This window comes from Nannobrachium achirus (assembly GCF_963921795.1).
Source record: "Nannobrachium achirus genome assembly, chromosome: 5".
In the NCBI taxonomy this organism is placed as follows: domain Eukaryota; kingdom Metazoa; phylum Chordata; class Actinopteri; order Myctophiformes; family Myctophidae; genus Nannobrachium; species Nannobrachium achirus.
In genome coordinates, this window is record NC_137814.1 from 69387320 (window position 1) to 69411715 (window position 24396).

At 42.1% G+C, this 24396-nt stretch overlaps 1 protein-coding gene across 1 annotated transcript; it reads left to right on the forward strand.

The window, feature by feature from the left end:
* Window positions 1–23239, forward strand: blvra (biliverdin reductase A; the record flags this gene model as incomplete). Its single annotated transcript, XM_080726123.1, has 7 exons — window positions 1–12; window positions 6938–7072; window positions 8543–8662; window positions 10771–10868; window positions 16717–16824; window positions 21617–21785; window positions 22984–23239. Exons 2-7 carry the CDS (start codon window positions 6954–6956, stop codon window positions 23237–23239), a joined length of 870 nt encoding a protein of 289 aa, XP_080582249.1. The 5' UTR covers window positions 1–12; window positions 6938–6953.
* Window positions 23240–24396: the final 1157 nt, after the last annotated feature.

The following is a 24396-nucleotide window of genomic DNA, read 5'->3' on the forward strand; positions in this document are numbered from 1 at the left end:
CGCAACGCTGCGGTAAGAACCTTTTGATTGATTGGATGGATGAACTAATGAATGAATGCTTGAACGAATGAATGAATGAATGAATGAAGTGTTCGTGTGTGTTTTGAGTTAAACCCCTACTTCATGTCTTGTGCTGCCCCGGCACATTTTGCTGACATAAATATTTAAAGGATGCGGTTTATACTTTATACAATGGTGTGTCATGTGCTGGTTTCCAAACAGAGGTCCGGGGACCCCCGGCGGTCCTATAGTTATAATGCTATTACATGAACGTACATCACTGTTGTTGTCTCCACCAGCCGAAGGCATGGGGTTGAGTATGTTTTCCCCTTTGTCCGTCCGTGTCCGTCCGTCCGTCCGTGCGTGCGTGCGTGCGTGCGTGCGTCTGTGTGTCCTCTCAGTCGCCGTTGGCCCGGTCGCTGCCAAAGTGAGCACACACATTCCCTCGATGCCAATCTAGAACCTCTGCCCTAAATCTTTCAAATGGGCCTTTTCTAGCGCCACCTAGTGGCCGATGTTTGCAAAACACATTTCTGTGCACTACTCTTACAGATTTCGTCCAAAAATCCTACAAATCGGTAGGCAGTATCTCGACAGTCATGTGATCGCCACGGATCTGTCCGATTTTGCATATTCCATCCTGATTGGCTAAGATTGGCTTCCAAAGTTTGTAGGATTGAGCCGTTTTGAACAAAATGCCTCAAATCCCAAACGCAAAGTGCAATTATCATGAAATCGCGCACACACGTTCCCACCAGGCCGAGGAAGACATGCCACTTAACATTTTTGAAATCAGCCTCATGGTGGCGCTATAACAGGCCGATTTGTGGTTTTACCTATAACTCCACCAATCAGTTTCAAACTTTGTAAGCGCACTCCCTAGAGGCCAAGGAAAAACCCTTTCCCTGCATTTTTCACATCAGCCTTTTATAGCGCCACCTTTGGGCCGACTTATGTAAAACACATTTTTGGATATTACTCCTTCAGATTTTCTCAAAAAATAACACAAATCGGTACACAGTATCTCTATAGTCATGTGATCAAGTCTGATCCGTCTGATATTTCATATTCCATCCTGATTGGCTAATATTAGCTTCCAAAGTTTGCAGGATTGCTCCGTTTTTGAACAAAATGCCTCAAATCATCAACGCAGCTTGCGATTACCTTGAAATTTGCCACACATATTCCCACTATGTCAAGGAACAAATGCTACCCTTTTCACATTGGCCTGTTATAGCGCCACCAGCAGGTAGACTTTAGCAAAACACATTTTTGGAACACAATGCTTCAAATAATGCATGCAGCCTCCGATTGCCATGAAAGGTCTAAGGTGAAGAACATATGCCACCCTTTTTACATTGGCCTATTATTTATACAGTAGCACCACCAGGACGCACAGCCTGGTGGAGACCTGTGCTCGGAAGAGCACTGCTTCTAGTTGTTATGTAGTTTTAACGGTGTAACATACATGTATAATGCTGATAATAAACTGCTACTACTACGATTACTACTACTACTACTACTAGGCCTACTAATAATAATAGGCTAATAGCAATAATAACAATACACAGGATTTATATAGTGCTTTTAGGTACTCAAAGTCGCTTAATTAACAGGACAAAACATATTTTAAAAGAAAGTAGGTAAAAGGTTTAAAAAATATACAAGAAAGCAAAACAAATATTTATTGGGCTATTATTTAGTTTTAAAGGTGTGACATGCATATATGTAAAACATTTGTATTCTGGGTTCAACCGTCTGTTACATTTTGCATCATCTGCTGGAGCCGCTGTTGTACACAGATAAGACAGAGAGACCTTATCTGACTCTGTCTCTTTCACTCCCTCACACAGAGTGTGTGTGTGTGTGTGTGTGTGTGTGTGTGTGTGTGTGTGTGTGTGTGTGTGTGTGTGTGGTTGTGCTGTGGCGCGTTGTCAGCTTGTAGATCGTCTATTTTTTTGGTGCTACGTTTAATCAAGCATAATTCAAAGTAGGCTACTCCAGGCGCTTATGATTGTTGATTATTATTATTATATTATATCATTGGTGATTATTTGATTGGTTCAGACTAGCTATGCGGACAGTATTTTGTGGGACATCACATCGCTTGTCGTGGGCAGTGCGAATGAGCTGTGTGTCCCCTATCACGCGTAAACTAACAGCCCATCCGCACTGCGGACGACGCGAGCGAGCGAACATACAATAATACAATTTGTTTCAATGAGATGTAACGCTGTCTCTATTTGAGCACGGTTTTGCGGCCATGTCCCGCCCCCAAACACTTGCTACGTAGCAACGCAATGGCTGACGTTCCATATGACAGCTCATCCGCACTGCCCGCAACACGAGTGATGCGACATGAGCATCGCGACGTGAGTGGCGCGAGTGGTGAAATCTCATTAACATACATTTGTTTCAAATGAGACCGTCCTGACCTACCGCGTCGTCCACCCTCATTTTCACTCGCAGAGTCTCTATTTGAGCGAGATTTCGCGGCCATGTGCCGCCCCCAAACACTTTTTTCTAATTATTCATCTATGGTTCAGGCTACTGTCGCAACGCAATGTCCGCTGCTCCATACGAGGACAGTTTTTCGTGGGACATCGCCATCAGAATGCTCGTGTCGCGAGCAGTGCGGATGAGCTGTAAGGACAATTTTTCATGCCCTCCCCTGCATAGATCGGACCCAGTCAGGGGCGGACTGGCCATCTGGCATACAGGGCATTTGCCCGGTGGGCTGGTAGGCTAGGGGGCTGGGGGGGCTGGTGTAAAAAAAAAAGAAGAAAGAAAATAGCCAAAGTTCTGACACATTTTGGCACTAATCATGTTCATACTCCGCTGTTTGGTGGTGAGAACTGTATGTTGTGGTATTTAACACTTGTGTATTTATATGTGCCGCCCTCGACCGGTAGAGTATCTTCGCGCGCGTTGGTTGTGGGGGCTGGTCTGGCCAAGATGCCAGGGCTGAATTTTAGTCCCAGTCCGTCCCTGGACCCAGTGCTGTGTTCTACCTGTAACCAGTGTTGTTTATGACAGCATTTTTTTATTTAGTTTTAGTCATAGTCTTTTGAATAAAATGACATTTTAGTCATAATTTAGTCACCCGAAAAGTTTTAGTTTTAATTTTAGTCGACTAAATATCATCAGATTTTAGGCGACTAAATCAACAGTTGATTGTACTGAAATGTATTTTGGCAGGCCTTGATGGTATCGTAATGACTGATTTTACACTTGGTTGCGTGCTTGTAGCCGATCTACAAGCTCACAACGCGTCGCAGCGTGACACGTTGTGAGCTTGTAGATCGGCTATTTTCAGCATGCAACACCGGAGAGCAACTAAACATAAAATGACTCTCTTCTCCACCAGTCCCTCCCCAACATTTTAGTCTAGTTTTTATTTTGTTGACGAAATTGCCAATATATTTAGTCTTAGTTTTAGTCATCACAGCTTAGTTTTTATTTAGTTTTCGTCAGTGAAAAAAAACACAGTCGACAAAAATCTTTTGTCATGGTTTTAGTCGTCAAAATCAACGCACGTATACGGCGTCTGCTGTCGAAAATAAAATTATGAATAGCGTCTGCCCTCGTGAACCTTTCAAAGTAGCGTATTTGATAGGCATTATGCACTGGCGTCTGCCCTGGCCACACGAATAGCCACGGATCATAGATTGTAGTATGGCCTCAAAAAAAGTCTGGAACACACCACTGATCGGACCCCTCCTCACCCACTGACAACAGGCTATAAGACCTAACAAAATGCCTCTATGGAAAACTGTTTAGTTATGTTGATAAATAGACCATTCATGAAGAAATTTTGTATTTATGTTTATTATATAATCATTAGTATTGCTTATTTATTTTAATTATTATTATTAAGGAACTCTAGAAATCTCAGTTGGAAGTTTTACCCCCGTGACTCGATGCTGGATAAGCGGTTGAAGATGGATGGATGGATGGATGGATGGATGGATTATTTGTTATGAGTAGGCAGGCTACCTTATTTACCATTTATTGTGTAGCAATAAAACACTGGCTTATAGTTTAATTATTGGAAACTAAAGAGCCTAAATGCAACAATAGGCTTGTCATTCATTCAGGATGGAAAATACATTTTGGGGAGAAGTGGAACTTAAAAGTCAGTTTAGCATGGGGGGAGAGGATTACTAGATATCTGGCTGGGCTACAGATAATTCATTCAGTTGACACACACTGCAGAACACAAGCCTGTGCTGATTGCCTATGTCAAATCAGGGTCAACAAGTCTTGTTAACCTATGTTACACAACCTAGGCAAAAACAACATGCAGGCAAAAACTGACAGGCTTAACAACTTTGCTAAATCACTTCTAGGCTCATTTTCCTTCTTACATTGATCCAAAAAGACTGTCATTAGTCAAAGTGAATGTTACATGTTTTTGACTCAATAAAGTATATATATATATACCTGTATATATATATATATATATATATATATATATATATATATATATAAAAGACTGTCCATGGGGTCTATTAGGCAGAAATGCCCCTGTTGTCCAGTTTCGCAGCAGAACCCAGCAGCTCTCATAGCATAGAGTGGAGCCTATAAGCCTATCACTTTTACACTATTTCTTGTGATCAAAAGTGATTTCATTTTTTTATGAATGTGGTACTAGTTGTCATTACAATCACATCCACATCATTGTTTTCCCACACAAGCCATCACACTCTGCTAAATAGATGCTTTTATGTGTTTTGCCAAGTCCCGGAAAAGATGCCCTGTGATTGGCCAGTGAAGTCACTTTGATTGGCACTTATGCCGAATGATCACCCCAAAACATTATTTATGAGATTGTGGTGGCTTGTGTGGGTCCTCCAAATCTGTTAGTGCATAGAACATTGTTTTCTCCTTTTTTATACTAAACACTTGAACCTTAGTGTCCATATTCTGAGAACTTTAGACAAAAATAGCAGATCTACAAGCTCACAACGCCTCGCACCGCGAGGCGGAAAAAAAAATGTACATGGATCATGCCTGTTGCTAAGGTATGGCAACATGACTGGTCGCGCGCGTGCAAGACACCAGTCATGTAACTCATGTTGCCATACCTTAGCTTTTTCTGAACTGACGCCACTGTTGGACATGTACTGAGAATAGAGCGGGACCACATCACAAAGGTGGCCTTAAGATGGACCCCACCAGGCAAAAGAAAACCTGGGAGGCCCAAAACCACCTGGCGCAGAACTGTGACACAGGAGCTGGAGCAGATGAACCTGTCATGGGGAGAGGCGCAACATGCTGCTAGGGCAGGTTCCCAAACCTTTTTGTCTCAGGGCACCCCATGAATATTTGTTTTTTAATCCGAGGCACCCCTACATTATAATTTTCACTCCCAGCACCTTATATTTATAGCATATCGTCGTTGTCGGGTGGAAACCTTATATGTCCAAAACCGTTCGTTTTGTATTTATCATCTATAAAATGTACTAAACTAGTGAAAACAGCAGATCTACAAGCACGCTTGTAGATCGGCTGTTTTCACAAGTTTTGTGCGACAGTCTTGTATTGTGAAGCAGGGCTTTGCTTTACCAAAAGACGTACACATTTGAAACTTGGAAATACGAGGTTTCTGGCTTTCTGCCCGACAGTGACGATATTTTAGTGATTATGTTGCGAGGAAAAAAACGTCGAGATAATTTTTAAACTTGAAGTACAACGTTATTTTCAGTCAGTTCTAACCTTTCAGTCAGTTCTAAGCCATTTAGGTTAGAACTGACTGAAAATAACGTTGTACTTCAAGTTTAAAATGATACTAAATATTTTTGTCCAAATAAATTCCAAATATCATCAAATGATCTCGCGGCACCCCTGGACTGCCATCGCGGCATCCCAGAGTGCCCCGTCACCCACTTTGAAAACCCCTCTGCTAGGGATCGAATGCAATGGAGATCGCTCATTGAAGCCTTATTTCCCATTGAGGACGAAGAGGAGTAAGTAAGTAAGTACACAACCTAGGATAGCTGGCAAATATGCGCAGTGTAGTGTTGAAGACGCATGATCACACATCCATCGCAACCACTTCTCTGGATCTAATGCAAGCAGGATCTAATCCTAACCCAAGGGTTCCCACGGTCATGAAATTCCTGGAAATATTTTGAAATTAGAAATATATTTTTCCAGTACTGGAAAAGTTTTGGAATTGATCAAGGGTCCTGGAAGGTACTGGAAAAAAATAGCTATTTATTGTCTTTTGGTTTATTGTATTTGGTTATTATTTTGTTAATACCTCTGAAATGACGAATTAAACATTGGCCAAATTGTCAAATATTAGAGGCAGAAATTGTGAAAATAGCCAATCTATGTGAGGCGTTAGGGTCAGTTGAGGGGTCATGCAACTCATTGAAGGAGAGTGAACCCGTCATAAAAAATCTGCTCTTTCACCACAAAGGGGTGAGAGGGCTGTGTAAACATATCCTTATCTGAGGAATGCTGCTCTTTTTGGGAGGTTAAGTGACATAAATGGTTGCTACCACTGCTGGGGGGGGGGGGTCCCTTCCCCCCCACATCCCACAAACGTATGTTGATGGAGCTATTTGGGACGAACCAAGTAGGAACAATGGTTTAACCAGGGGAGGGTCTCCATACTGTAGTAGGTTTTAAAGGTTCCTGCTTTGCTAAGAAGGGGAATTAGGTTCAAGAATATACCAAGAAGCCTGCCGACCTGCGAGTGAGGTCTGAACCAAAGCATCTCTGGAACTGTAACGTATGTTAGTGTGGCATTATCCGTGCTGTAGTGTTGTGTATACGGTATGAAACCAATTGCATTTCTATGTGCACCATTGTGTTTTCTCCCATCTCTATAATGTTAGAAATAATACCTAATGGCTTTTAATGTTTGATTTGCAGGGACCATGTTTGGTACGGTGGCGTTGTCAACGTGTTATTTCTTCCACTGTAGGTCTTGGAGATCGGTGATGTTGGGTGCAGTGGTGATGGGCATGGGCGTGGTGGGGGGCGTGAGAATCAGGGACCTGTTGGCACCGCTGCCTGGCAGCACTGTGGACAAGCTGTGTCTCAAAGGATTCATATCCAGGTAAGGCATCTACACACACACACACACATACTGTACAGGGGTAGGGGTGGGCGATATGATGATAATTATCGTTTAGACGATACAATGTGTCCACGATATGCCTTTTCAGCTATATCGTATATATCGTGATACAATTGAGGGAGCCTTGTAAAACATCCTGTTTAATCGTTAATACAGAGATTCATTGCAGAATTCAATTTAAACCTGCATTTTGGTCTAAATCAGTAGTTCTCAAACTTTAAAATGTCAAGGTCTCCCCTTAACTCTGACAGTATACAAATGAAACCAAATGGACCCGTAAGGGTCCATTTGGTTTCATTTGTATATGGTCAGAGTTACATACTTGTAAAGTTCAATTTAGACCTCCCAAAAGGAGCCCAGAGAGTCTAGTTTTTGTCAAGTAACTTAAAAAATAACCATCAAAACCAACATGAAAAAGAATCGTGATAAAATCGCGTATCGTGATACAGCTTGGGAAAATATTGTGATATTGTATTTTTCCATGTCGTCCACCCCTACAGGTAAGGCATCTATACATAAGCACGCACATACAGGGGCATCACGAGTGGGACTGAGTTACTGGGGCCCAAGGTGGAGGGGCCTTAATGGTTTTATACTTTAACTATTGAAAAATAGCAGATCTACAAGCTCACAGCGCCGCACTTGGCACTCAAGTCGTGAGAATGTGTGCAAATCTTTGAATATATGTATTTTCAAAAAAACCTTTGAAGGACTTCAAAGACATTTTCAAGATTTTTCAAAAATAGCAGATCTACAAGTTCGCAGCGCGGCACTCGGTGCTGTGAGCTTGTATATCTGCTATTTTTCAATAGTTAAAGTACACAGGGCCCAGAATTTGGCATGACACCTCTGCGCTCATACATGCGCACGCATGCACATACGCGCGCGCACACACACATTAGGGCATTAACGAAAAAGTTGACAAGTCGACTCAGTCGACTTCATTACACAAGTCGACTCACACCAGAGAAAGTCGAAGTTGAAAAAATAAATAAAAATAATACTTATTCTATTGTGAAAATAGCAGATCTACATGCTCTGTGGGACAGCTGTACTATACATACTTGATACAGTCTTTTTTTCTTTTTTTTTTTACAAATCTCTTTATTATTTTTTTTGGCAGGAGTAATAGAAAAAGGCATCATAATAGTTAACATCACAGATGTAAACTGCACTTATTTTATATATCCAACATCCAAAGTTAGTGTTTATAGATTTAAATCAAATAAAGACAGTCTTTTTTTCACTCTCCATCAAATGTCTTTGCCAAAAAATCTCACAACGCATCGCGTTGCGACGCGTTGTGAGCTTTGTAGATCGGCTATTTTTTTTGGCAAATGTACCACCCCGGTAATCGATTTGGATTATCGGGATGACATCGTAAATCGCGATTTCTTTGGTCACAATAATGGTGATATGAAATGTTCACGTGGTCCCATCCCTACTCAGACGCAGCATGGAGGCCAAGCAGAGCGTGAAACAGATGTCGTTGGACGAAGCTCTGAGCAGAGAAGACATCGGCGCCGCCTTCATCTGCACAGAGAACACCAGGCACGAGGAGAACGTCAGGTAAACGTTTCAGCCTGCCGTTGTTCTGGAGCGGTGCCTATAGTGGCGTCAGTTCAGCAAAAGCTAGGGTATGGCAAAGATGGGAGTCCTCATGGAAAAGAGGCATTACATTTTGTATAACACGTTCTATTGTGAGCGAGGCGTTGTGAGCATGTAGATCGGCTATTTTCACAATGTCTGAAAAAAAACGACTTTTGTCAGTTTTTTTACACTAGGTTTCTACGGTTTCTTGGGCTGGATATGGCAGCCTGGAACAGTTGTTCAAGTGCAGCTAAACTTGGCATGTTAGTAAACGTGCCACAATTAACAATAATGCATTGCACCTGGGAATATACCATCTTGTCAAGATGGGGAGAATACAAGTGTGGAGAATATAATTATAATACCTTGTTAAAGTGACCATTTTGTAAAATTTTGTATTTGTAGTTATTTTAATGTAATTTAACAACATAACCAGCTTAGACAGATAGACAAAAAGACATTCATGGATTTATATTAAAAAGTAACTTTTATTTTCCCCCCTGGACCCAGGGTATGGCAGCTGCATACCCCTGCCATACCCAATTGACGCCCCTGGGTGCCTACCTACTGCCAGGGACGTCACAAGGGGGGGAAAAGTGGGACTGAGTTACTAGGGCGCAAGGTGGAGGGGCCTTAATTATTTTATACTTTAGAGCTATTGAAAAATAGCAGATATACACGCTGCGAGCGTGTAGATCTGCTATTTTTGAAAAGTCGTGAAAATGTGTGCAGATCTTTGAATGTATGTATTTTTTTAAGCGAACATTTGTAATTCAAATTTTGCTTTTGGGGGGGTCCCTGGAACTAAATATTTTGAGATGGGGGGTCCGTGGCCAAATACATATCATATTGAAGGTCCTTCACCACTGACATAGAAACATTAGAAGGATTTGAAATATTCAAAGTCTTGCACACATTTTCAAGATTTTTCAAAAATAGCAGATCTACAAGCTCGCAGCGCCGCACTCGGTGCCATGCTGTGAACTTGTATATCTGCTATTTTTCAATAGTTAAAGCACAAAATAATGCGTAATAATAACTTTCCCAGTCTAAATGGAGAACATTCATGGGGGGCCCGCAGTGAATCCTTGTACCAAGGGCCCAGAATTTGGTGCGACACCCCTGCAACGCCAGTGGTGGAAAAAAGTACTTGTGTGCTTTACAAAAGTATCAATACTGCAATGTAGTGTGTGTGTGTGTGTGTGTGTGTGTGTGTGTGTGTGTGTGTGTGTGTGTGTGTGTGTGTGTGTGTGTGTGTGTGTGTGTGTGTGTGTGTGTGTGTGTGTGTGTGTGTGTGTGTGTGTGTGTGTGTGTGTGTGTGTGAGAGAGAGAGAGAGAGAGAGAGAGTGAGGGTCGATTCAGACAGAGGCTGACATTCACACAACATCAAGATCTCCAGAGTCTGGACGAATAACATCTCACTTTTTCACTGAAGATTCAGTGAAAAAGTGAGATGTTGTTCGTTTCCCTTGTTGTTCGATTCCCTTGGTCCCCCGACGCATATGCACCAGAGCCGAAGGAGGCGTCTACCTTTCTATGTCTATGCTCAGTTTGGCCTTGTGCCCCTCAAACCAATGGCATGACATGTCAGTGGCCTTAATGCCCAAGCTGACTGTACCACTTTCTCCTCTGTCTCTTTCTTTTTGTTGAGATCCTGAAATCTTAACTCCCCCGATTCCCCATCTTTAAACCAATCCGCAGGGCTGAGCATGGATCAGATTGTAAATACCATAATTTATCTATTTGATTGCAGATTAGGTTATCATCCCTAACCCTTAAATTCAAGAAATTATTTAAATGGACTAAAATCTTGTTTTATTTGATGGCCTTCCGGCTTCCTGCCCTGGTATTTGGCCTTTGTGCCCTCACAAAATGGACAACACCAAAGGCCAAGTGGCCTTGACCCTAAAATGACAAAATTCCAGGCCTGGTCTTTACAATTAAACTTGGTTTGGTTTGTTTACTGTTGACTGAGAAAACAATGTTTCACATTAAGTTAATCATCTGGGGACCCCCGTGGGGGTCCCGACCCACAGGTTGAGAACCACTGCAGTAGATGGATGTAATTGTCTCTCTTCTCTCTGCAGGAGCTTCTTGCAGGCAGGGAAGCATGTGTGTGTGGAATACCCCATGACCATGAACTACAAGGCTGCCGTGGAGCTGTGGGATTTGGCCCAGGAGAAAGGTGTGAGGGGCGTCACAAGGGGGGTGGGGGAAGTGGACTGAGTTACTAGGGCCCAAGGTGGAGGGACCCTAATTATTTTATACTTTAGCTATTGAAAAATAGCAGATCTACAAGCTCACAGCGCGGCACCGAGTGCCGCGCTGCGAGCTTGTAGATCTGCTATTTTTGAAAAGTTGTGAAAATGTGTGCAAATCTTTTTTGCTTCTGTTCTGGGGGTCCCTGGAACTAAATATTTTGAGATGGGGGTCCGTGGCCAAATATATATCATTTTGGGTCCTTCACGTGAAAAGACTTTAATACATTTAAAAAAAAATACCAGATCTACAAGCTCGCAGTGCGGCACTCGTTGTATATCTGCTATTTTTCAATAGTTAAAGCACAAAATAATCCGTAATAATGCGTTCCCAGTCTTAATGGGTTAAACCCCCTCCCCCTATGAAGGAGAAGAATTCATGGGGGGCCCGCAGTGAATCCTTCTACCCAGGGCCCAGAATTTGGTGTGACACCCCTGGGTGTGTGGAATAGCACCCTATTTTTCATCGACTTGCGATCCCTCAGTTTAGGATTTTAACGATTCCGTTTCCTTAACCCATTTAGCCCAGGAACGCCTTATTACTTGTCTTTAACCATTATTTTATGCTTTAACTATACAAAAATAGCAGATATACAAGCTCACAGTGCAGAGTGTAGATCTGCTATTTTTGAAAAATCATGAAAATGTATTTGAATATTTTTGACCCGATTCTATAAATGCTTTCTAATGTATTTTAGGGAAAAAAAACATCTTTCTATGTCAGTGGTGCTCAAACGTTTTCATGTCAAGGACCCCCAAAATGATATTTGGCCATGGGCCCCCATCTCAAAAAATGTAGTTCTTTAAAAAATACATATATTCAAAGATTAGCAAAATCTTTCACGACTGTGCCATGCAGTGAGCTTGTACATCTGCTATTTTTCGATAGCTAAAGTATAAAATAAATAAAACCCTATTTTGGCCTTCATTATAATGTTTGATAAATTCAAAAACTCAGAGTGTTGCATACGGTACATGTTATAATAGTTCTCAAAGTGAGGTCCAGGGACCCTATGGGTTACTTGAGTTAGCAAGGTACCGGTACTGCTCTGTATCAGCTACACTCTGAGAAATGATTCTGCGGCCGAGTATATGGCACTATTAGAAAAAGTTATATTTACTCAATAAAATCACTGAATATCATGTATGTGATTGTTTGAGTAGGTCACACCAAACGAAATGAGTAAAAATCCAACTGTTCGTTTTGAGTTAGATGTACTTATATTATTTGAGTTAATTTCATGAGAATAAATTAGTATTTGACCAACTGATTTTATTCATGAATTATACTCAATTTGTTTTGGTAATTTTCCTTCATAATATTTGAGTATGGAGTACTTATATGGATCAATTTAAAAAGACCCTTAATTATTATTCATTACAACTAAATAATCTTTCATCTCTCACAACAACCTAAACAATTGAGTAGATATGACTAAGATTCAAAATTGTACACAAGTGTTCATGGGAAAAAAAGGGTTCATGGGAAAATTCTACTGGAACATTCTGTCAACAAACAGCAGCAGCAGCAGCACACATCTTTTTCAACAAGAGACCTGTAGAGTGTTTGCAAATATTGGTAAGTAGATTTACTGTATCTTTGTGCATATAGGCTACACAAATGTATTGGGTATAACTTGTGTTCTTTACAAAGGTTTGCAGCTAGTTAAGGTCACAGTGAGGGTAATGTGCAAGCCCTCTAGTCATGACTTTTTGCATTTATTACAAGCTATGCACAGCTGCATACAATGGTGTGTACAATGAAGATAAAATGCACAGGTAGGCCTACATATTATCTACATGTATCTATTATGGTGTTCAATGAGGATTACATGTGTAAAAAACTTGGAAAAAGTATTAAGTAAATAAGCAACATGATTATACAGTATTCCTTGATTTTGGTTTGGCCAAGTAATTATTGGAATCATAAATTGACTAAGCCTCACATGGTGTCAGTTATTTGAATTATTATCTTTTTTTTTTCTTCAGAAGGAGAGTTGGCCTGCCTTGTTAGATGTTTACAGAAATGGTTACAGAAATTAGACCTGAATGTGACAGACATCTTGTCATTGTAGTTAACCACTTGTATACCCTAGCATCCCTATCCTGGGGGAAAATACCAGATCTATAATCTCACGTCTTCTTTTTTACTCTCTTCCCCTCATCTCTGTCTTCCAGGTTAGTGCAACGTTCAGGATGATCACCACACTGAATCTTGAGCCAAAATGTATGGCAATGTTGGACTTCTATACCCCCAAACTACTGTCCATGTTCCAGTCCAAGAAGGGCAGTTTGGGCACAAATGAGTATTCTACTTCAGGTATGAAACTTTCATTTACTCTAACTGCTTTAATTATATTTCACCTGGCTAATGACAATAATTACTACATTAATTTATGCTAAACTCATCTTTATCCCCTGCAACTCTCTCTCCTGATTATTCATTTCTAAATGTATGTCTTAATAGCTACTAAGGACAGTCTCCCAGCTTCCGTTGCTAAAACTGGGTTGTGGAAACAATTGTATTGCCAAAGTTTATGTTAGTTTATGAAAGTGCAGTCATAATTTTTCTTTATTGTTCAAATAATTATGTTTCTATTCTGCAGAGAGGAATCCCCAATCAACGAACACGAGAGGTCATCATCCGATGTCTCGTCGACCATCTGGAAGAAGATAGTGTCAAGATCAAGGACTTTCAAGTTAGTAAAATAAATGTTTTGACGTTTTAATGTCATCGTGGATGAGACCATCACATGCAAAGGAACAGCATAGTGATGTCCAGAGAAGGTTGTGACATTGGCTGAATGGCTGTTGCATCCGTTGCATGTCTGGTCCAACTGATTCAAGATTATGCCCAGGGCTGCATGTGTGGAGACAGCTAGGATTGCTCAATGTGTGTCTGTGTGTCTTGTAACATTTAGCCTGAAAGTGAGCTCTAAACAATTATCTTCACAATGTGTGCAGGAAGGAAGCTGCTGGTGCACCTGTCAGAGTAGAAGAGAAGTTGACAGAGGAGGTGATGATGAAGATGAAGATCTACCTGCTGCAGAACCAAGAGGACTCAATGAATGAACCTACTGATGTAGGTATTGTGATTAAGGGCATCACTGCCCTCAACAATCTTGGGCATCTGCTGCTATCTGGACTGTTCTATGCCTTTAATCTGAGATACCCCAAGAACCTCAGATATGGTCTTGAGATGTTCCAAAAAGTACTAGTTGAGTTGGATCCCGGACACCTTTCAGCCAAAGTTCAGAGACTGAAAAAATGTCTGCTTGCCGACTACTGTTCAGCAAGATGCTCTCAGAACGTGGGTATAACCTACTGAAAGTGGATTTATTGTCAAAACAGCATTTTTGCAATGGTATTTGTTGCTGGTAGTTTAGCATATAGACATTACATGTGTGCATTAAATGCTTATTTATTATTTCATATTCCAAGTTGTGATTTCCTTTCATGCCAAATGGCCTCTGACTGTCTTCTTTAATGTAATTTGTGGTTATGACTTACTGTTTATTTGATGGGCTCATTGTTCTTATGGTGCATAATGTTTGACAAGACTGCTTACTTACAGTATGCACAGTTCAATTAGAGGTACTTATATACAGTATTGTGAACACACACTGCTCTTTAGTAAACAGAACATTTTAAAAGTGTCAGGGATACCCCTTTCCTGATCATTATCTTTAAACATATTGTTTTTGCAGGCATTGTTGCATGTCATTTACATACTAAAGTATGTTGAATGTTCATACTTGATGTGGTGTTACACTGGTCAAAATTAGTTGATTAAAAACATAATTATCTGCATAATTATTTCATGTGTATTCATTTGACATCATGTACTCCTGGAGTAAAAGGTAAAGTAAATGAAAGGGGTAAAATGGTACTATATGAATTAAATCAATAAAAGTAAATGAATAGAGTAAATGTGACATATTTGTTTTGTTAAATCATACTCTAATATTCAATTAGATCTACTTAATATTTCAATTTATTTACTTGTAGTCTTTTGTGGCATTGACTGAATAATTTAATTATATCTACTCAATTTCTTTAGGTCATTGTACTCAATTTTAGTTGTTAATAAGTACGTAAAGGTTTTGGTTACTTTTACTCAAATTAATTGAGTATCATCTACCTGATTTCATAACAGTAATATTTACTCAATATTTTTGAGTGTAAAAATGTTTCACCAATAAAATTGAGTAGAGCCTAGTTTTTGTTCTAAGAGTGTATTATAGGAAGTCGCTCCATTTGGAGGAGGCGTTGTTATCTTTACCCATGATTGTTGTCTGCTGTGTTTGACATAATGCCAACAGTATTATATGTAACAATGTTCTGCCCTACATTCACTTTGTAACTGGCTGTTTTCCTAATTATCTGACTGCACTGATATTGTTTATGCAGGGGTTGACGCTAACGCCTGCCCGCTTGCAAGTAAAACAAAAGGTCGGGCAGGTGAAGTTTGCTACCGGCTTGCCCGACCGGGCAGGTGCGCATTTTGAGAAACATAACGAGATATCTGTCGTCTTTAGATTCTTTAACAGGACTAGACTCCGTCTCCCTCTCTCACTCCCCAAGTCCCTCCCTCCCCACACACACGCACAAGCTCTGTTGAAAATAGCTGATCTACCAGCTCACGTTATGCAGCTGAAGACATGATGAGCAGCACCCAGGCCAGCTGCAACTAGTTATAAATCAGCGGGTTTCATTCGCGCTAAACAACGTGAATCCGTTTGCAGAATCAATCTCCTTCTTTCCAGAGAAGGTCTGCCGCGGCTATCGCGGAATGCCGCCTGTCTCTTTCTGCTTACAGCGACCCACGCAACAAAGCTAGTCGTCGCACATGATCGCTCCTACACGCGACGCGTTATTTTCAGATCGTTATTCACGTTGTGACACAAGTAGTCTATAAATCATTCAAAGATAATCACTGTTTATAAAAAGTAAACACTAGCGCAAACAACAATCTCTGCTCCACTTCCATCTACATTCTACAACATCCTCTTCAGTTTCTCCACGGGCAAGATAATGTTGTCAATCTGTGGGCCGAGACCCCCAGAGAGTTCCCCAAATGATTTTGGGAGGGTCCCCACTCCCCAGATGACTGTGAAGTCATAATTTAAGGACTTATGCTAAGACCTTTTTAATACCTCAAGAAAGAAAAGAAAAAAGACCATTACCTCATAAAAAGTAATCAACAAACTATACTATAAAAATAATCATTAGCCAAATAATATAATAATGAGGGAAAATAGCCGATCTACAAGCTCACAACACTTAAAAACATTTTATTGGGGAACCATCCTAATTTTCTGGGACCCATTTGAATGACCATACGTGTGTCCCGGAACCCATTTACATTGAAAAACTAGCAACATCACATCAAGTAGAAGGTAACAAATAAGTTCAAATTTTACGATTATGAGGGCAAGCGGCCATGACCTTTGGGCAAGTAGAACATGACCTGTACTTGCCCGACGGGCAAGTTCCTCTGAGACCTTAGTGTCAACCCCTGTTTATGTCCTTTGTACGAGGCATTCTTGTACTTCTGCTTATGTGGACATAAATAAACATTTCAAGTGTGTGTGTGTGTGTGTGTGTGTGTGTGTGTGTGTGTGTGTGTGTGTGTGTGTGTGTGTGTGTGTGTGTGTGTGTGTGTGTGTGTGTGTGTGTGTGTGTGTGTGTGTGTGTGTGTGTGTGTGTGTGTGCGTGTGTGTGTGTGTGTGCGCGCGTGTGTGCGTGCGCGCGTGTGTGCGTGCGCGTATGCAGGGTTAGTGCTTCATGTGGAGAACATAGGGATGTTAACAGCAGAATACCAGCAGCTGAAGACAGAGCTGGAAGGAAAACAACTGCTGGAGGGAACACTGCATTTCACCGGTGAGACCCCTGTGTGTGTGTGTGTGTGTGTGTGTGTGTGTGTGTGTGTGTGTGTGTGTGTGTGTGTGTGTGTGTGTGTGTGTGTGTGTGTGTTTGTTTGTTGTGGGTGGACTCCAAGGCCATTCTTTCCCCCCACCCATACAGTACCATTCGGCCATGACAGTGCCATCAGTTACACATCTCTATTCAGAAACATTGCCATTCAGAAGATTGACTTCCATTATTCTAAATGGAGGTGTCACCTAAACCTAACCCTAACCTCAGTGGGGGTATTTCTGAATGGGGATGTTTCTGAATGGGGATGTTTCTGAATGGAGATGTTTCTGAGTGGGGATGTTTCTGAATGGAGATGTTTCTGAATGGGGATGTTTCTGAATGGAGATGTTTCTGAGTGGGGGTGTTTCTGAATGGAGGTCTGCCCCCGGTGCCATCACGCTGCTCCAGACATTTGGCCCAATTTTAGATCATGTCCTCACATCATCTCTAATATGAGGTCTGATCTGCCGGTGAACACGTACTGTGTCCAAAGCCCTAAGTTAGAGATCTGCGCGGGACTGATTTTTAAATCCCATTACCGCCCCCTCCCGCTTGATTTCTGACCACTCCTGCCCGCCGCCGCCGCAATGATTTAATTTTTGATCGGCCGCACGGCCCCGCAGACAATTCTTGTCCGCCCGCTCCCGCCCGCAACAAAAAAATCAAACCTCGGTTCGAAGTGGAGCGGTGAATCTGAGCGTGCGTGCGTGCGTGCGTGCGTGCGTGTGTGTGTGAGTGAGTGGTGAGTGTGCCTGGCCTGCACAAAACAGCGCCCCTCCTTTAACTAGTGTGTTGTGTGTGGCCACTCAAGGTATTGCCAGGCTACGGACACGGCCAGCCAGCCAGCCACCCAGCCAGCCACCCAGCCAGCCAGCCAGCCACCCACATACCCACGGACATACCTGTCTATTGGGAGCGCTTTCACCGCTCCAAAAATGATGCGCGTCCAACAGCCTCCCTCCCTCCCTCCCAAGAAGACACATTAAGATCCAAAACCATTACCAAACAGAATAAGTGTGCGCGATGTGAGGAGCATTTGTGAGGGGTTGCACACAGAGGGAAAGTGTTTATATTGCGATGGGAGGGACATATATAAATAGTTATCTATCTATAAATGCGAGAAGTCTCTGCGTGTGTGTGTGTTTGTAATCCGCGTATCTCGAGAACCGTTCGTCCCACCGGCTTCAGATTCGGCACGCGCGTTCCCTGCCGCGGCACGGAGTGCAGTGCCGGGTCTCGACCCGACCCGACGCGCGGTTTTCCCGAACCGGCGCGAAACGTTCGGAATCTCCTTATGCGGGGTTGATTGTTGACATCAGGCTGTTTCTGAGGAAATCGGCGAAAGCTCTGACTCATTGTGACATCACTTCATAAAAGGCTCTGACATCACGTACGCCACATGAGTCAACAAAAAATCTCTGTGAGTGTGTATGTATGTAGGTAATCCGCGTATCTCGAGAACCGTTCGTCCCACGGGCACGCGCGTTCTCCATATATGGGCATAAAATGAATGCCCCCATATGAGAACCGTTCGTCCCACGGGCACGCGCGTTCTCCATATATGGGCATAAAATGAATGCCCCCATATATGGGCATAAAATGGATAAAGGGACACAGACAGACAGATTCAGAGATCTCCATATATGGGCGTGAAATGGACGCAAATAGACAGATATCTCCATATATGGGCATATATGGGCATAAAATGGACCCAGAACTATATGGACGCAAATGGCATATATGGGCATAAAATGTACGCAGAATCACAAAGATCTCCATATACGGGCATAAAGGGACACAGACAGACACACAGACAGACGGATACAGAGATCTCCATAAATGGGCATAAAATGGACGCAAATGGCATATATGGGCATAACATTTACGCAGAATCACAAAGATCTCCATATACGGGCATAAAGGGACACAGACAGACAGATTCAGAGATCTCCATATATGGGCGTGAAATGGACGCAAATAGACAGATATCTCCATATATGGGCATATATGGGCATAAAATGGACCCAGAACTATATCTGCAGTGATCTCCATATATGGACATAAAATGGACGCTGACAGACAGACAGATAACAGATATCTCCATATATGGGCATAAATGGACACAGGCAAACAGATGGTCAAAACGGGTCCTATGACAACAGGTATAATGGGGTTTGCATTAAAGGGCGGGGCATTCATTCCCTATTTACATTGTTCCGAGTTGGCCAGGTCGCCGACTAGACGCTGGGCCGCCCGATGGGCGTGAAATGGACGCAAATAGACAGATATCTCCATATATGGGCATATATGGGCATAAAATGGACCCAGAACTATATGGACGCAAATGGCATATATGGGCATAAAATGTACGCAGAATCACAAAGATCTCCATATACGGGCATAAAGGGACACAGACAGACACACAGACAGACGGATACAGAGATCTCCATAAATGGGCATAAAATGGACGCAAATGGCATATATGGGCATAACATTTACGCAGAATCACAAAGATCTCCATATACGGGCATAAAGGGACACAGACAGACAGATTCAGAGATCTCCATATATGGGCGTGAAATGGACGCAAATAGACAGATATCTCCATATATGGGCATATATGGGCATAAAATGGACCCAGAACTATATCTGCAGTGATCTCCATATATGGACATAAAATGGACGCTGACAGACAGACAGATAACAGATATCTCCATATATGGGCATAAATGGACACAGGCAAACAGATGGTCAAAACGGGTCCTATGACAACAGGTATAATGGGGTTTGCATTAAAGGGCGGGGCATTCATTCCCTATTTACATTGTTCCGAGTTGGCCAGGTCGCCGACTAGACGCTGGGCCGCCCGAAGGGCGGCCCAGCTTCTAGTATATTAAATAGTGGGTGACAATGCCGGCGCGACAATGCCAGTGGCCATGTTGTAGTGACTATTCCTTTAAACTAGGGCATTCACCAAATATTCGAATATGCGAATATCAAAGTCACTATTCAACGTTGTTCACCAAAGTCGAATATTTGCTTATTTTTTTTTTATTATTTTCTCTTTAAAAACATATAGTTTATAAAGCTTGGCTAGATAGGAAGTCATAAGAATGAGTTGTCAATGCCCCTGGTGGATGAATTTGTTAATGCTCTATACCAGGGGTTCTCAAACCTTTTTAGGCCCTGACCCCCAAAATAAACATATTTGAACTGGGGACCCCCACCCTGACAAGCACTTAAATTACATTTAATGTGACTCGTTGCGAGGCGTTGTGAGCATGCTATTTTCACAATGTTCGCCTCTTGCTGCTTACTTAATATTTGACAGTTTGGCCAGTGTGGCCAGTCCTGTCAAATATTCGACTATTCGAATACTTTGAGGTCGAATCATTTGAAGACTAAAAATCACTATTCGTGAGTGCCGTACGTTAAACTGATCCTAATCACACGAGTACATGTATCTAGTTTTACTTTTCCCATCCTTCCATACAGTATGGAAGCATCAAAATATTTGTAACCATTTTAGTAGAACTGTAATACTGTTAGTTGATCTTTTGACATGTCACTCACACTGCTTGCTCTCCACCGCCCTTCTCCTCCCTGCTAGACAGGAAGTGACACATTGCAACATCGGCTAGCGCGTGGCTGGAAAGCACCAACACACTCACACAGAGAGAGTTGGCTCCGCGCCCAGACAGGAAACATACCGTCTCCGTCGGATGAAAAACCTGTATGTCCAAAACCCTTCGTTTTGCATTTATCATTAAAACAATTATTTAAGCTAGTGAAAACAGCCGATCTACAAGCAAACAACGCCTCGCACCGCGAGGCGTTGTGTGCTTGTAGATCTGCTGCTTTCACTACTTTTGTGCGACCGCCTTGTATGGTGAAGCAGTGCTTTACCTTACGGAAGAACGTACAAATTTGAAACTCAGAGATACAAGGTTTCCGCTCGACAACGACGATAAGTAACCATAATAACACCACAATCATACCCTGATAATTGAATGCAAATGAATGAGTCTACAAATGAAAATTATAATGAAAATGAAAACGTGCTAATTACAATTATAAGACATTTATAAGACAATGATCAAAATTATAAGGCTTGATTAATTATGATTAGTATGTGATTATATAACCCCTGATTATTCCCCATAACTGCTGTGTGACCAAGTTACTTCTGCATGTGTTGTTTTTCATTTCAACCAAAATTCCCCCATGTGTGGTAATCTGTCTTTCACTTAAACATTAAACAACCCACAAATAATGTTTTGCACCCAGCATTTAAGCAGTGCAAAGAAGACCATCTCCAACTTGATCTAAAGTTAAGGGAAAACAGGGTTGAAAGGCTGATTTGAAAGCCACGTCTTTCGACTGTGTGTGTGTGTGTGTGTGTGTGTGTGTGTGTGTGTGTGTGTGTGTGTGTGTGTGTGTGTGTGTGTGTGTGTGTGTGTGTGTGTGTGTGTGTGTGTGTGTGTGTGTGTGTGTGTGTGTGCATTATTTCATGACAATGTTTCTCTTATACATGTTTATCCCACGATTGCAGGGAGCCAATCACAAGCTTTCGCTGCCTTAACCCAGTTGCTTTTTTTTTATACACTTGGACGGAACGACCTGCAAAAAACACTCTCCTGTGTGTGTGTGTGTGTGTGTGTGTGTGTGTGTGTGTGTGTGTGTGTGTGTGTGTGTGTGTGTGTGTGTGTGTGCGCGCGCGTGCGTGCGTGTGTTCGCGCGCGTGCGTGCGTGCCAGGTGGGGCCGTAAACTCCGACTTTGGCTTCATGGCGTTCAGTGGCATCTCTCGTCTCCACTGGTTGGTGGACCTGTTCGGAGAGCTGTCAGTGAACAGCGCCACCCTGGAGGAGCGTCCGGCAGACCGCTACACCAAGATGACCGCTCTGCTGCAGACCCTGGACAACAGGTGGGGCTCGCAGGGGGGACGTCCATATGTCCGTATGTGTTGGCTGCGAGCTTGTAGATCTGCTGTATCTGCTTGTATATCTGAGCGGATGCCATTGTTGTTGGTCATAATGCATTTGGGTCCCCATCCAGGAATCAATGGGGGTACATTTATTATAATCAAAGTATTGTCTTGGGAATGCAACAAAAAACTAAAAATATTATTGAACTCAAGTCTCTGTGGCGAGAATAATCAATACTTGTTGTGTTGGCCTCCCCATAAACCTAGTCTCGCCTACCAGGCGTTCTGGGGGTAAGCCTGGTGTCCGTTCATTACAGGCCATTTGGTTTCTGCCTAAAGTGCAGAAACCACTAGAAGAAGTGGCGTCGCTTTGATTTGGTTCCCTCCGTGTGTTTCCCCGATCACTTTTAAAATGCTCGAGTAGCCTTGCATATCGTATTGCCAGTTGTTACAAGTTGGACTAAAAGATGCATATACCAAACACATTTTTCAAAAGCAAAACTACTCCGCATCAAGGAGTTTATTAGGTAGGCCCTAAAAGTATGTCCTTGAGCGCAGGGGAATCATTTTGGGTTAAAACTGAATCCGGTTTGATAGTTCCGGCAAATTGTAGTCCTTTGAGTACTACAACATGACGTGTTGTGGTTTCCGCTCCAGACCAGTTACAACCCCGAAAAGTGAAGTGATCCCAGACTACCATAAAGCAGCAATTAAAGGACAACTTTGTTTAATATTTTATATTGTAATAAGAGAAAAGAAAAAGTGAGTGTTAAAATGTTTTCATTTGCTTCATTCTATTGTTTTATTGCGTTTACCGTGCTAAAATGTGGGGCATGCGTACACATGGGGGCATGCGTACAAGTAGCTAAATATGTCTTTTTAGACACAATAAGCCAGCAGTTTCTTTATTGCTATTTACAGTAAGACTTCTATCCCCCATAAGTCACATCCAACCATGAAAGGTTGCGTTGTATCTTGGGAATGGGCTTATTGTGTCTAAAATGACATATTTAGCCACTTGTACGCATGCCCCCAACCACTGAAATAAGAATCTCTAAAACAATAGAAAGAAAGAAATGAAATCAATTTAACACTCTTCTTTTATATTCTTTAATTACGATCTAAAATATGAACCCTTGTTGTAAAAAACTAAAGTTGTCCTTTAACGCTCACTTGTCTTGTCGGTCCACCCATCCAGGAAGCTGACGTGGATAGAGGAGCGAGGGCCGGGCCTCCCCAGAGCCAAGCACATCGACTTCCGCATGGACTCTGGCACGGTGAGCAGCATGCCAGCCGCCCCCAGGGGCGCCGTGGGCCTCTTCATGCAGGACCTGGTGCTCTTCTCTGGGAAGCTGCTGGGCCTGGTGTCCCCCGAAGAGCTGCAGAAGGAACGCTGTAGCGTTCTGCACTGCCTGCGCCTGGCTGAGAGCATCCAGCGCCTCTGTCAGCAATAGAACCAGGGGTGTCACAAAGGGGGAGAAGGGGGGGGGGGGAGTGGGACTGAGTTACTAGGGCCCAAGGTGGAGGGGGTGGAGTATGCTATACTTTAGCTATTGAAAAATAGTACATATACAAGCTCACAGCCGCGCTGCGAGCTTGTAGATCTGCTATTTTTGTAACTCAAATTTTTGGGGGGTCCCTGGTACTAAATATTTTGAGATGGGGGTCTGTGGCCAAATACATATCATTTTTGGGGTCCTTCACATGAAGAAGTTTGAGAACCACTGACATAGAAACATAGGTTTTTCAAAAAAACGTAAGACTTTGTCACTCAAATAATTGTGATTGATGATTTAATTGTGTTTTTTGTCGTTGATAATTACATTTCTGTTTGGCTTTTAGGCATTGAAGTTGCACATGGTAGATATGACACATAAATATACAAAGAAATTACTGACATATTTGACAACTTTGACACACATAAAAAAGAACATTAATAGTGGAACTAGGCGATCTGCAAGCTCACAATGCGGCACGATGCGACGCGTTGTGAGCTTGTAGATCTGCTATTTCCACTATTTTTTCAATTGTTTGAAAATACATGAACATTTTTCAACAGGGACACGATTATGACGATTATGCAAAATAATTGCAATTACCTCAAATAATTGCGATTAGACGATTATGTAATAATTGTGACAGCCCTACCAACTACATTTTATCCAACGCATTATTACACATTATTACTTTAACCATTATTTTATGCTTTAACAATAAAAAAAAAACAGCAGATATACAAGCTCACAGCGAGGCACCGAGTGCTGCGCTGCGAGCTCGTAGATCTGCTATTTTTGAAACATGGTGAAAATGTGTGCAAATTTTTTGAATATTTTGACCCGATTCTATGTCTTCTAAATCCTTCTTCTAAAGCAGTAGTTCTCAAACCTTTTCATGTCAAGGACCCCCAAAGTTACATGTATTCGGCCGCGGACCCCCCAGAAGCATAAAGTAGGGACCCCCCCATAGTGTAAAATTATGTTTCAGATTAAACTTTATTATAGATGCATTATATTCATATATAGCTTTGTAGATTTGTTTGACAGCACTATGAATGTGTAGTGTTAAAGGGATATTCCACTTTAAAAAAAACTTTTGGTAATTTTATCGTCTA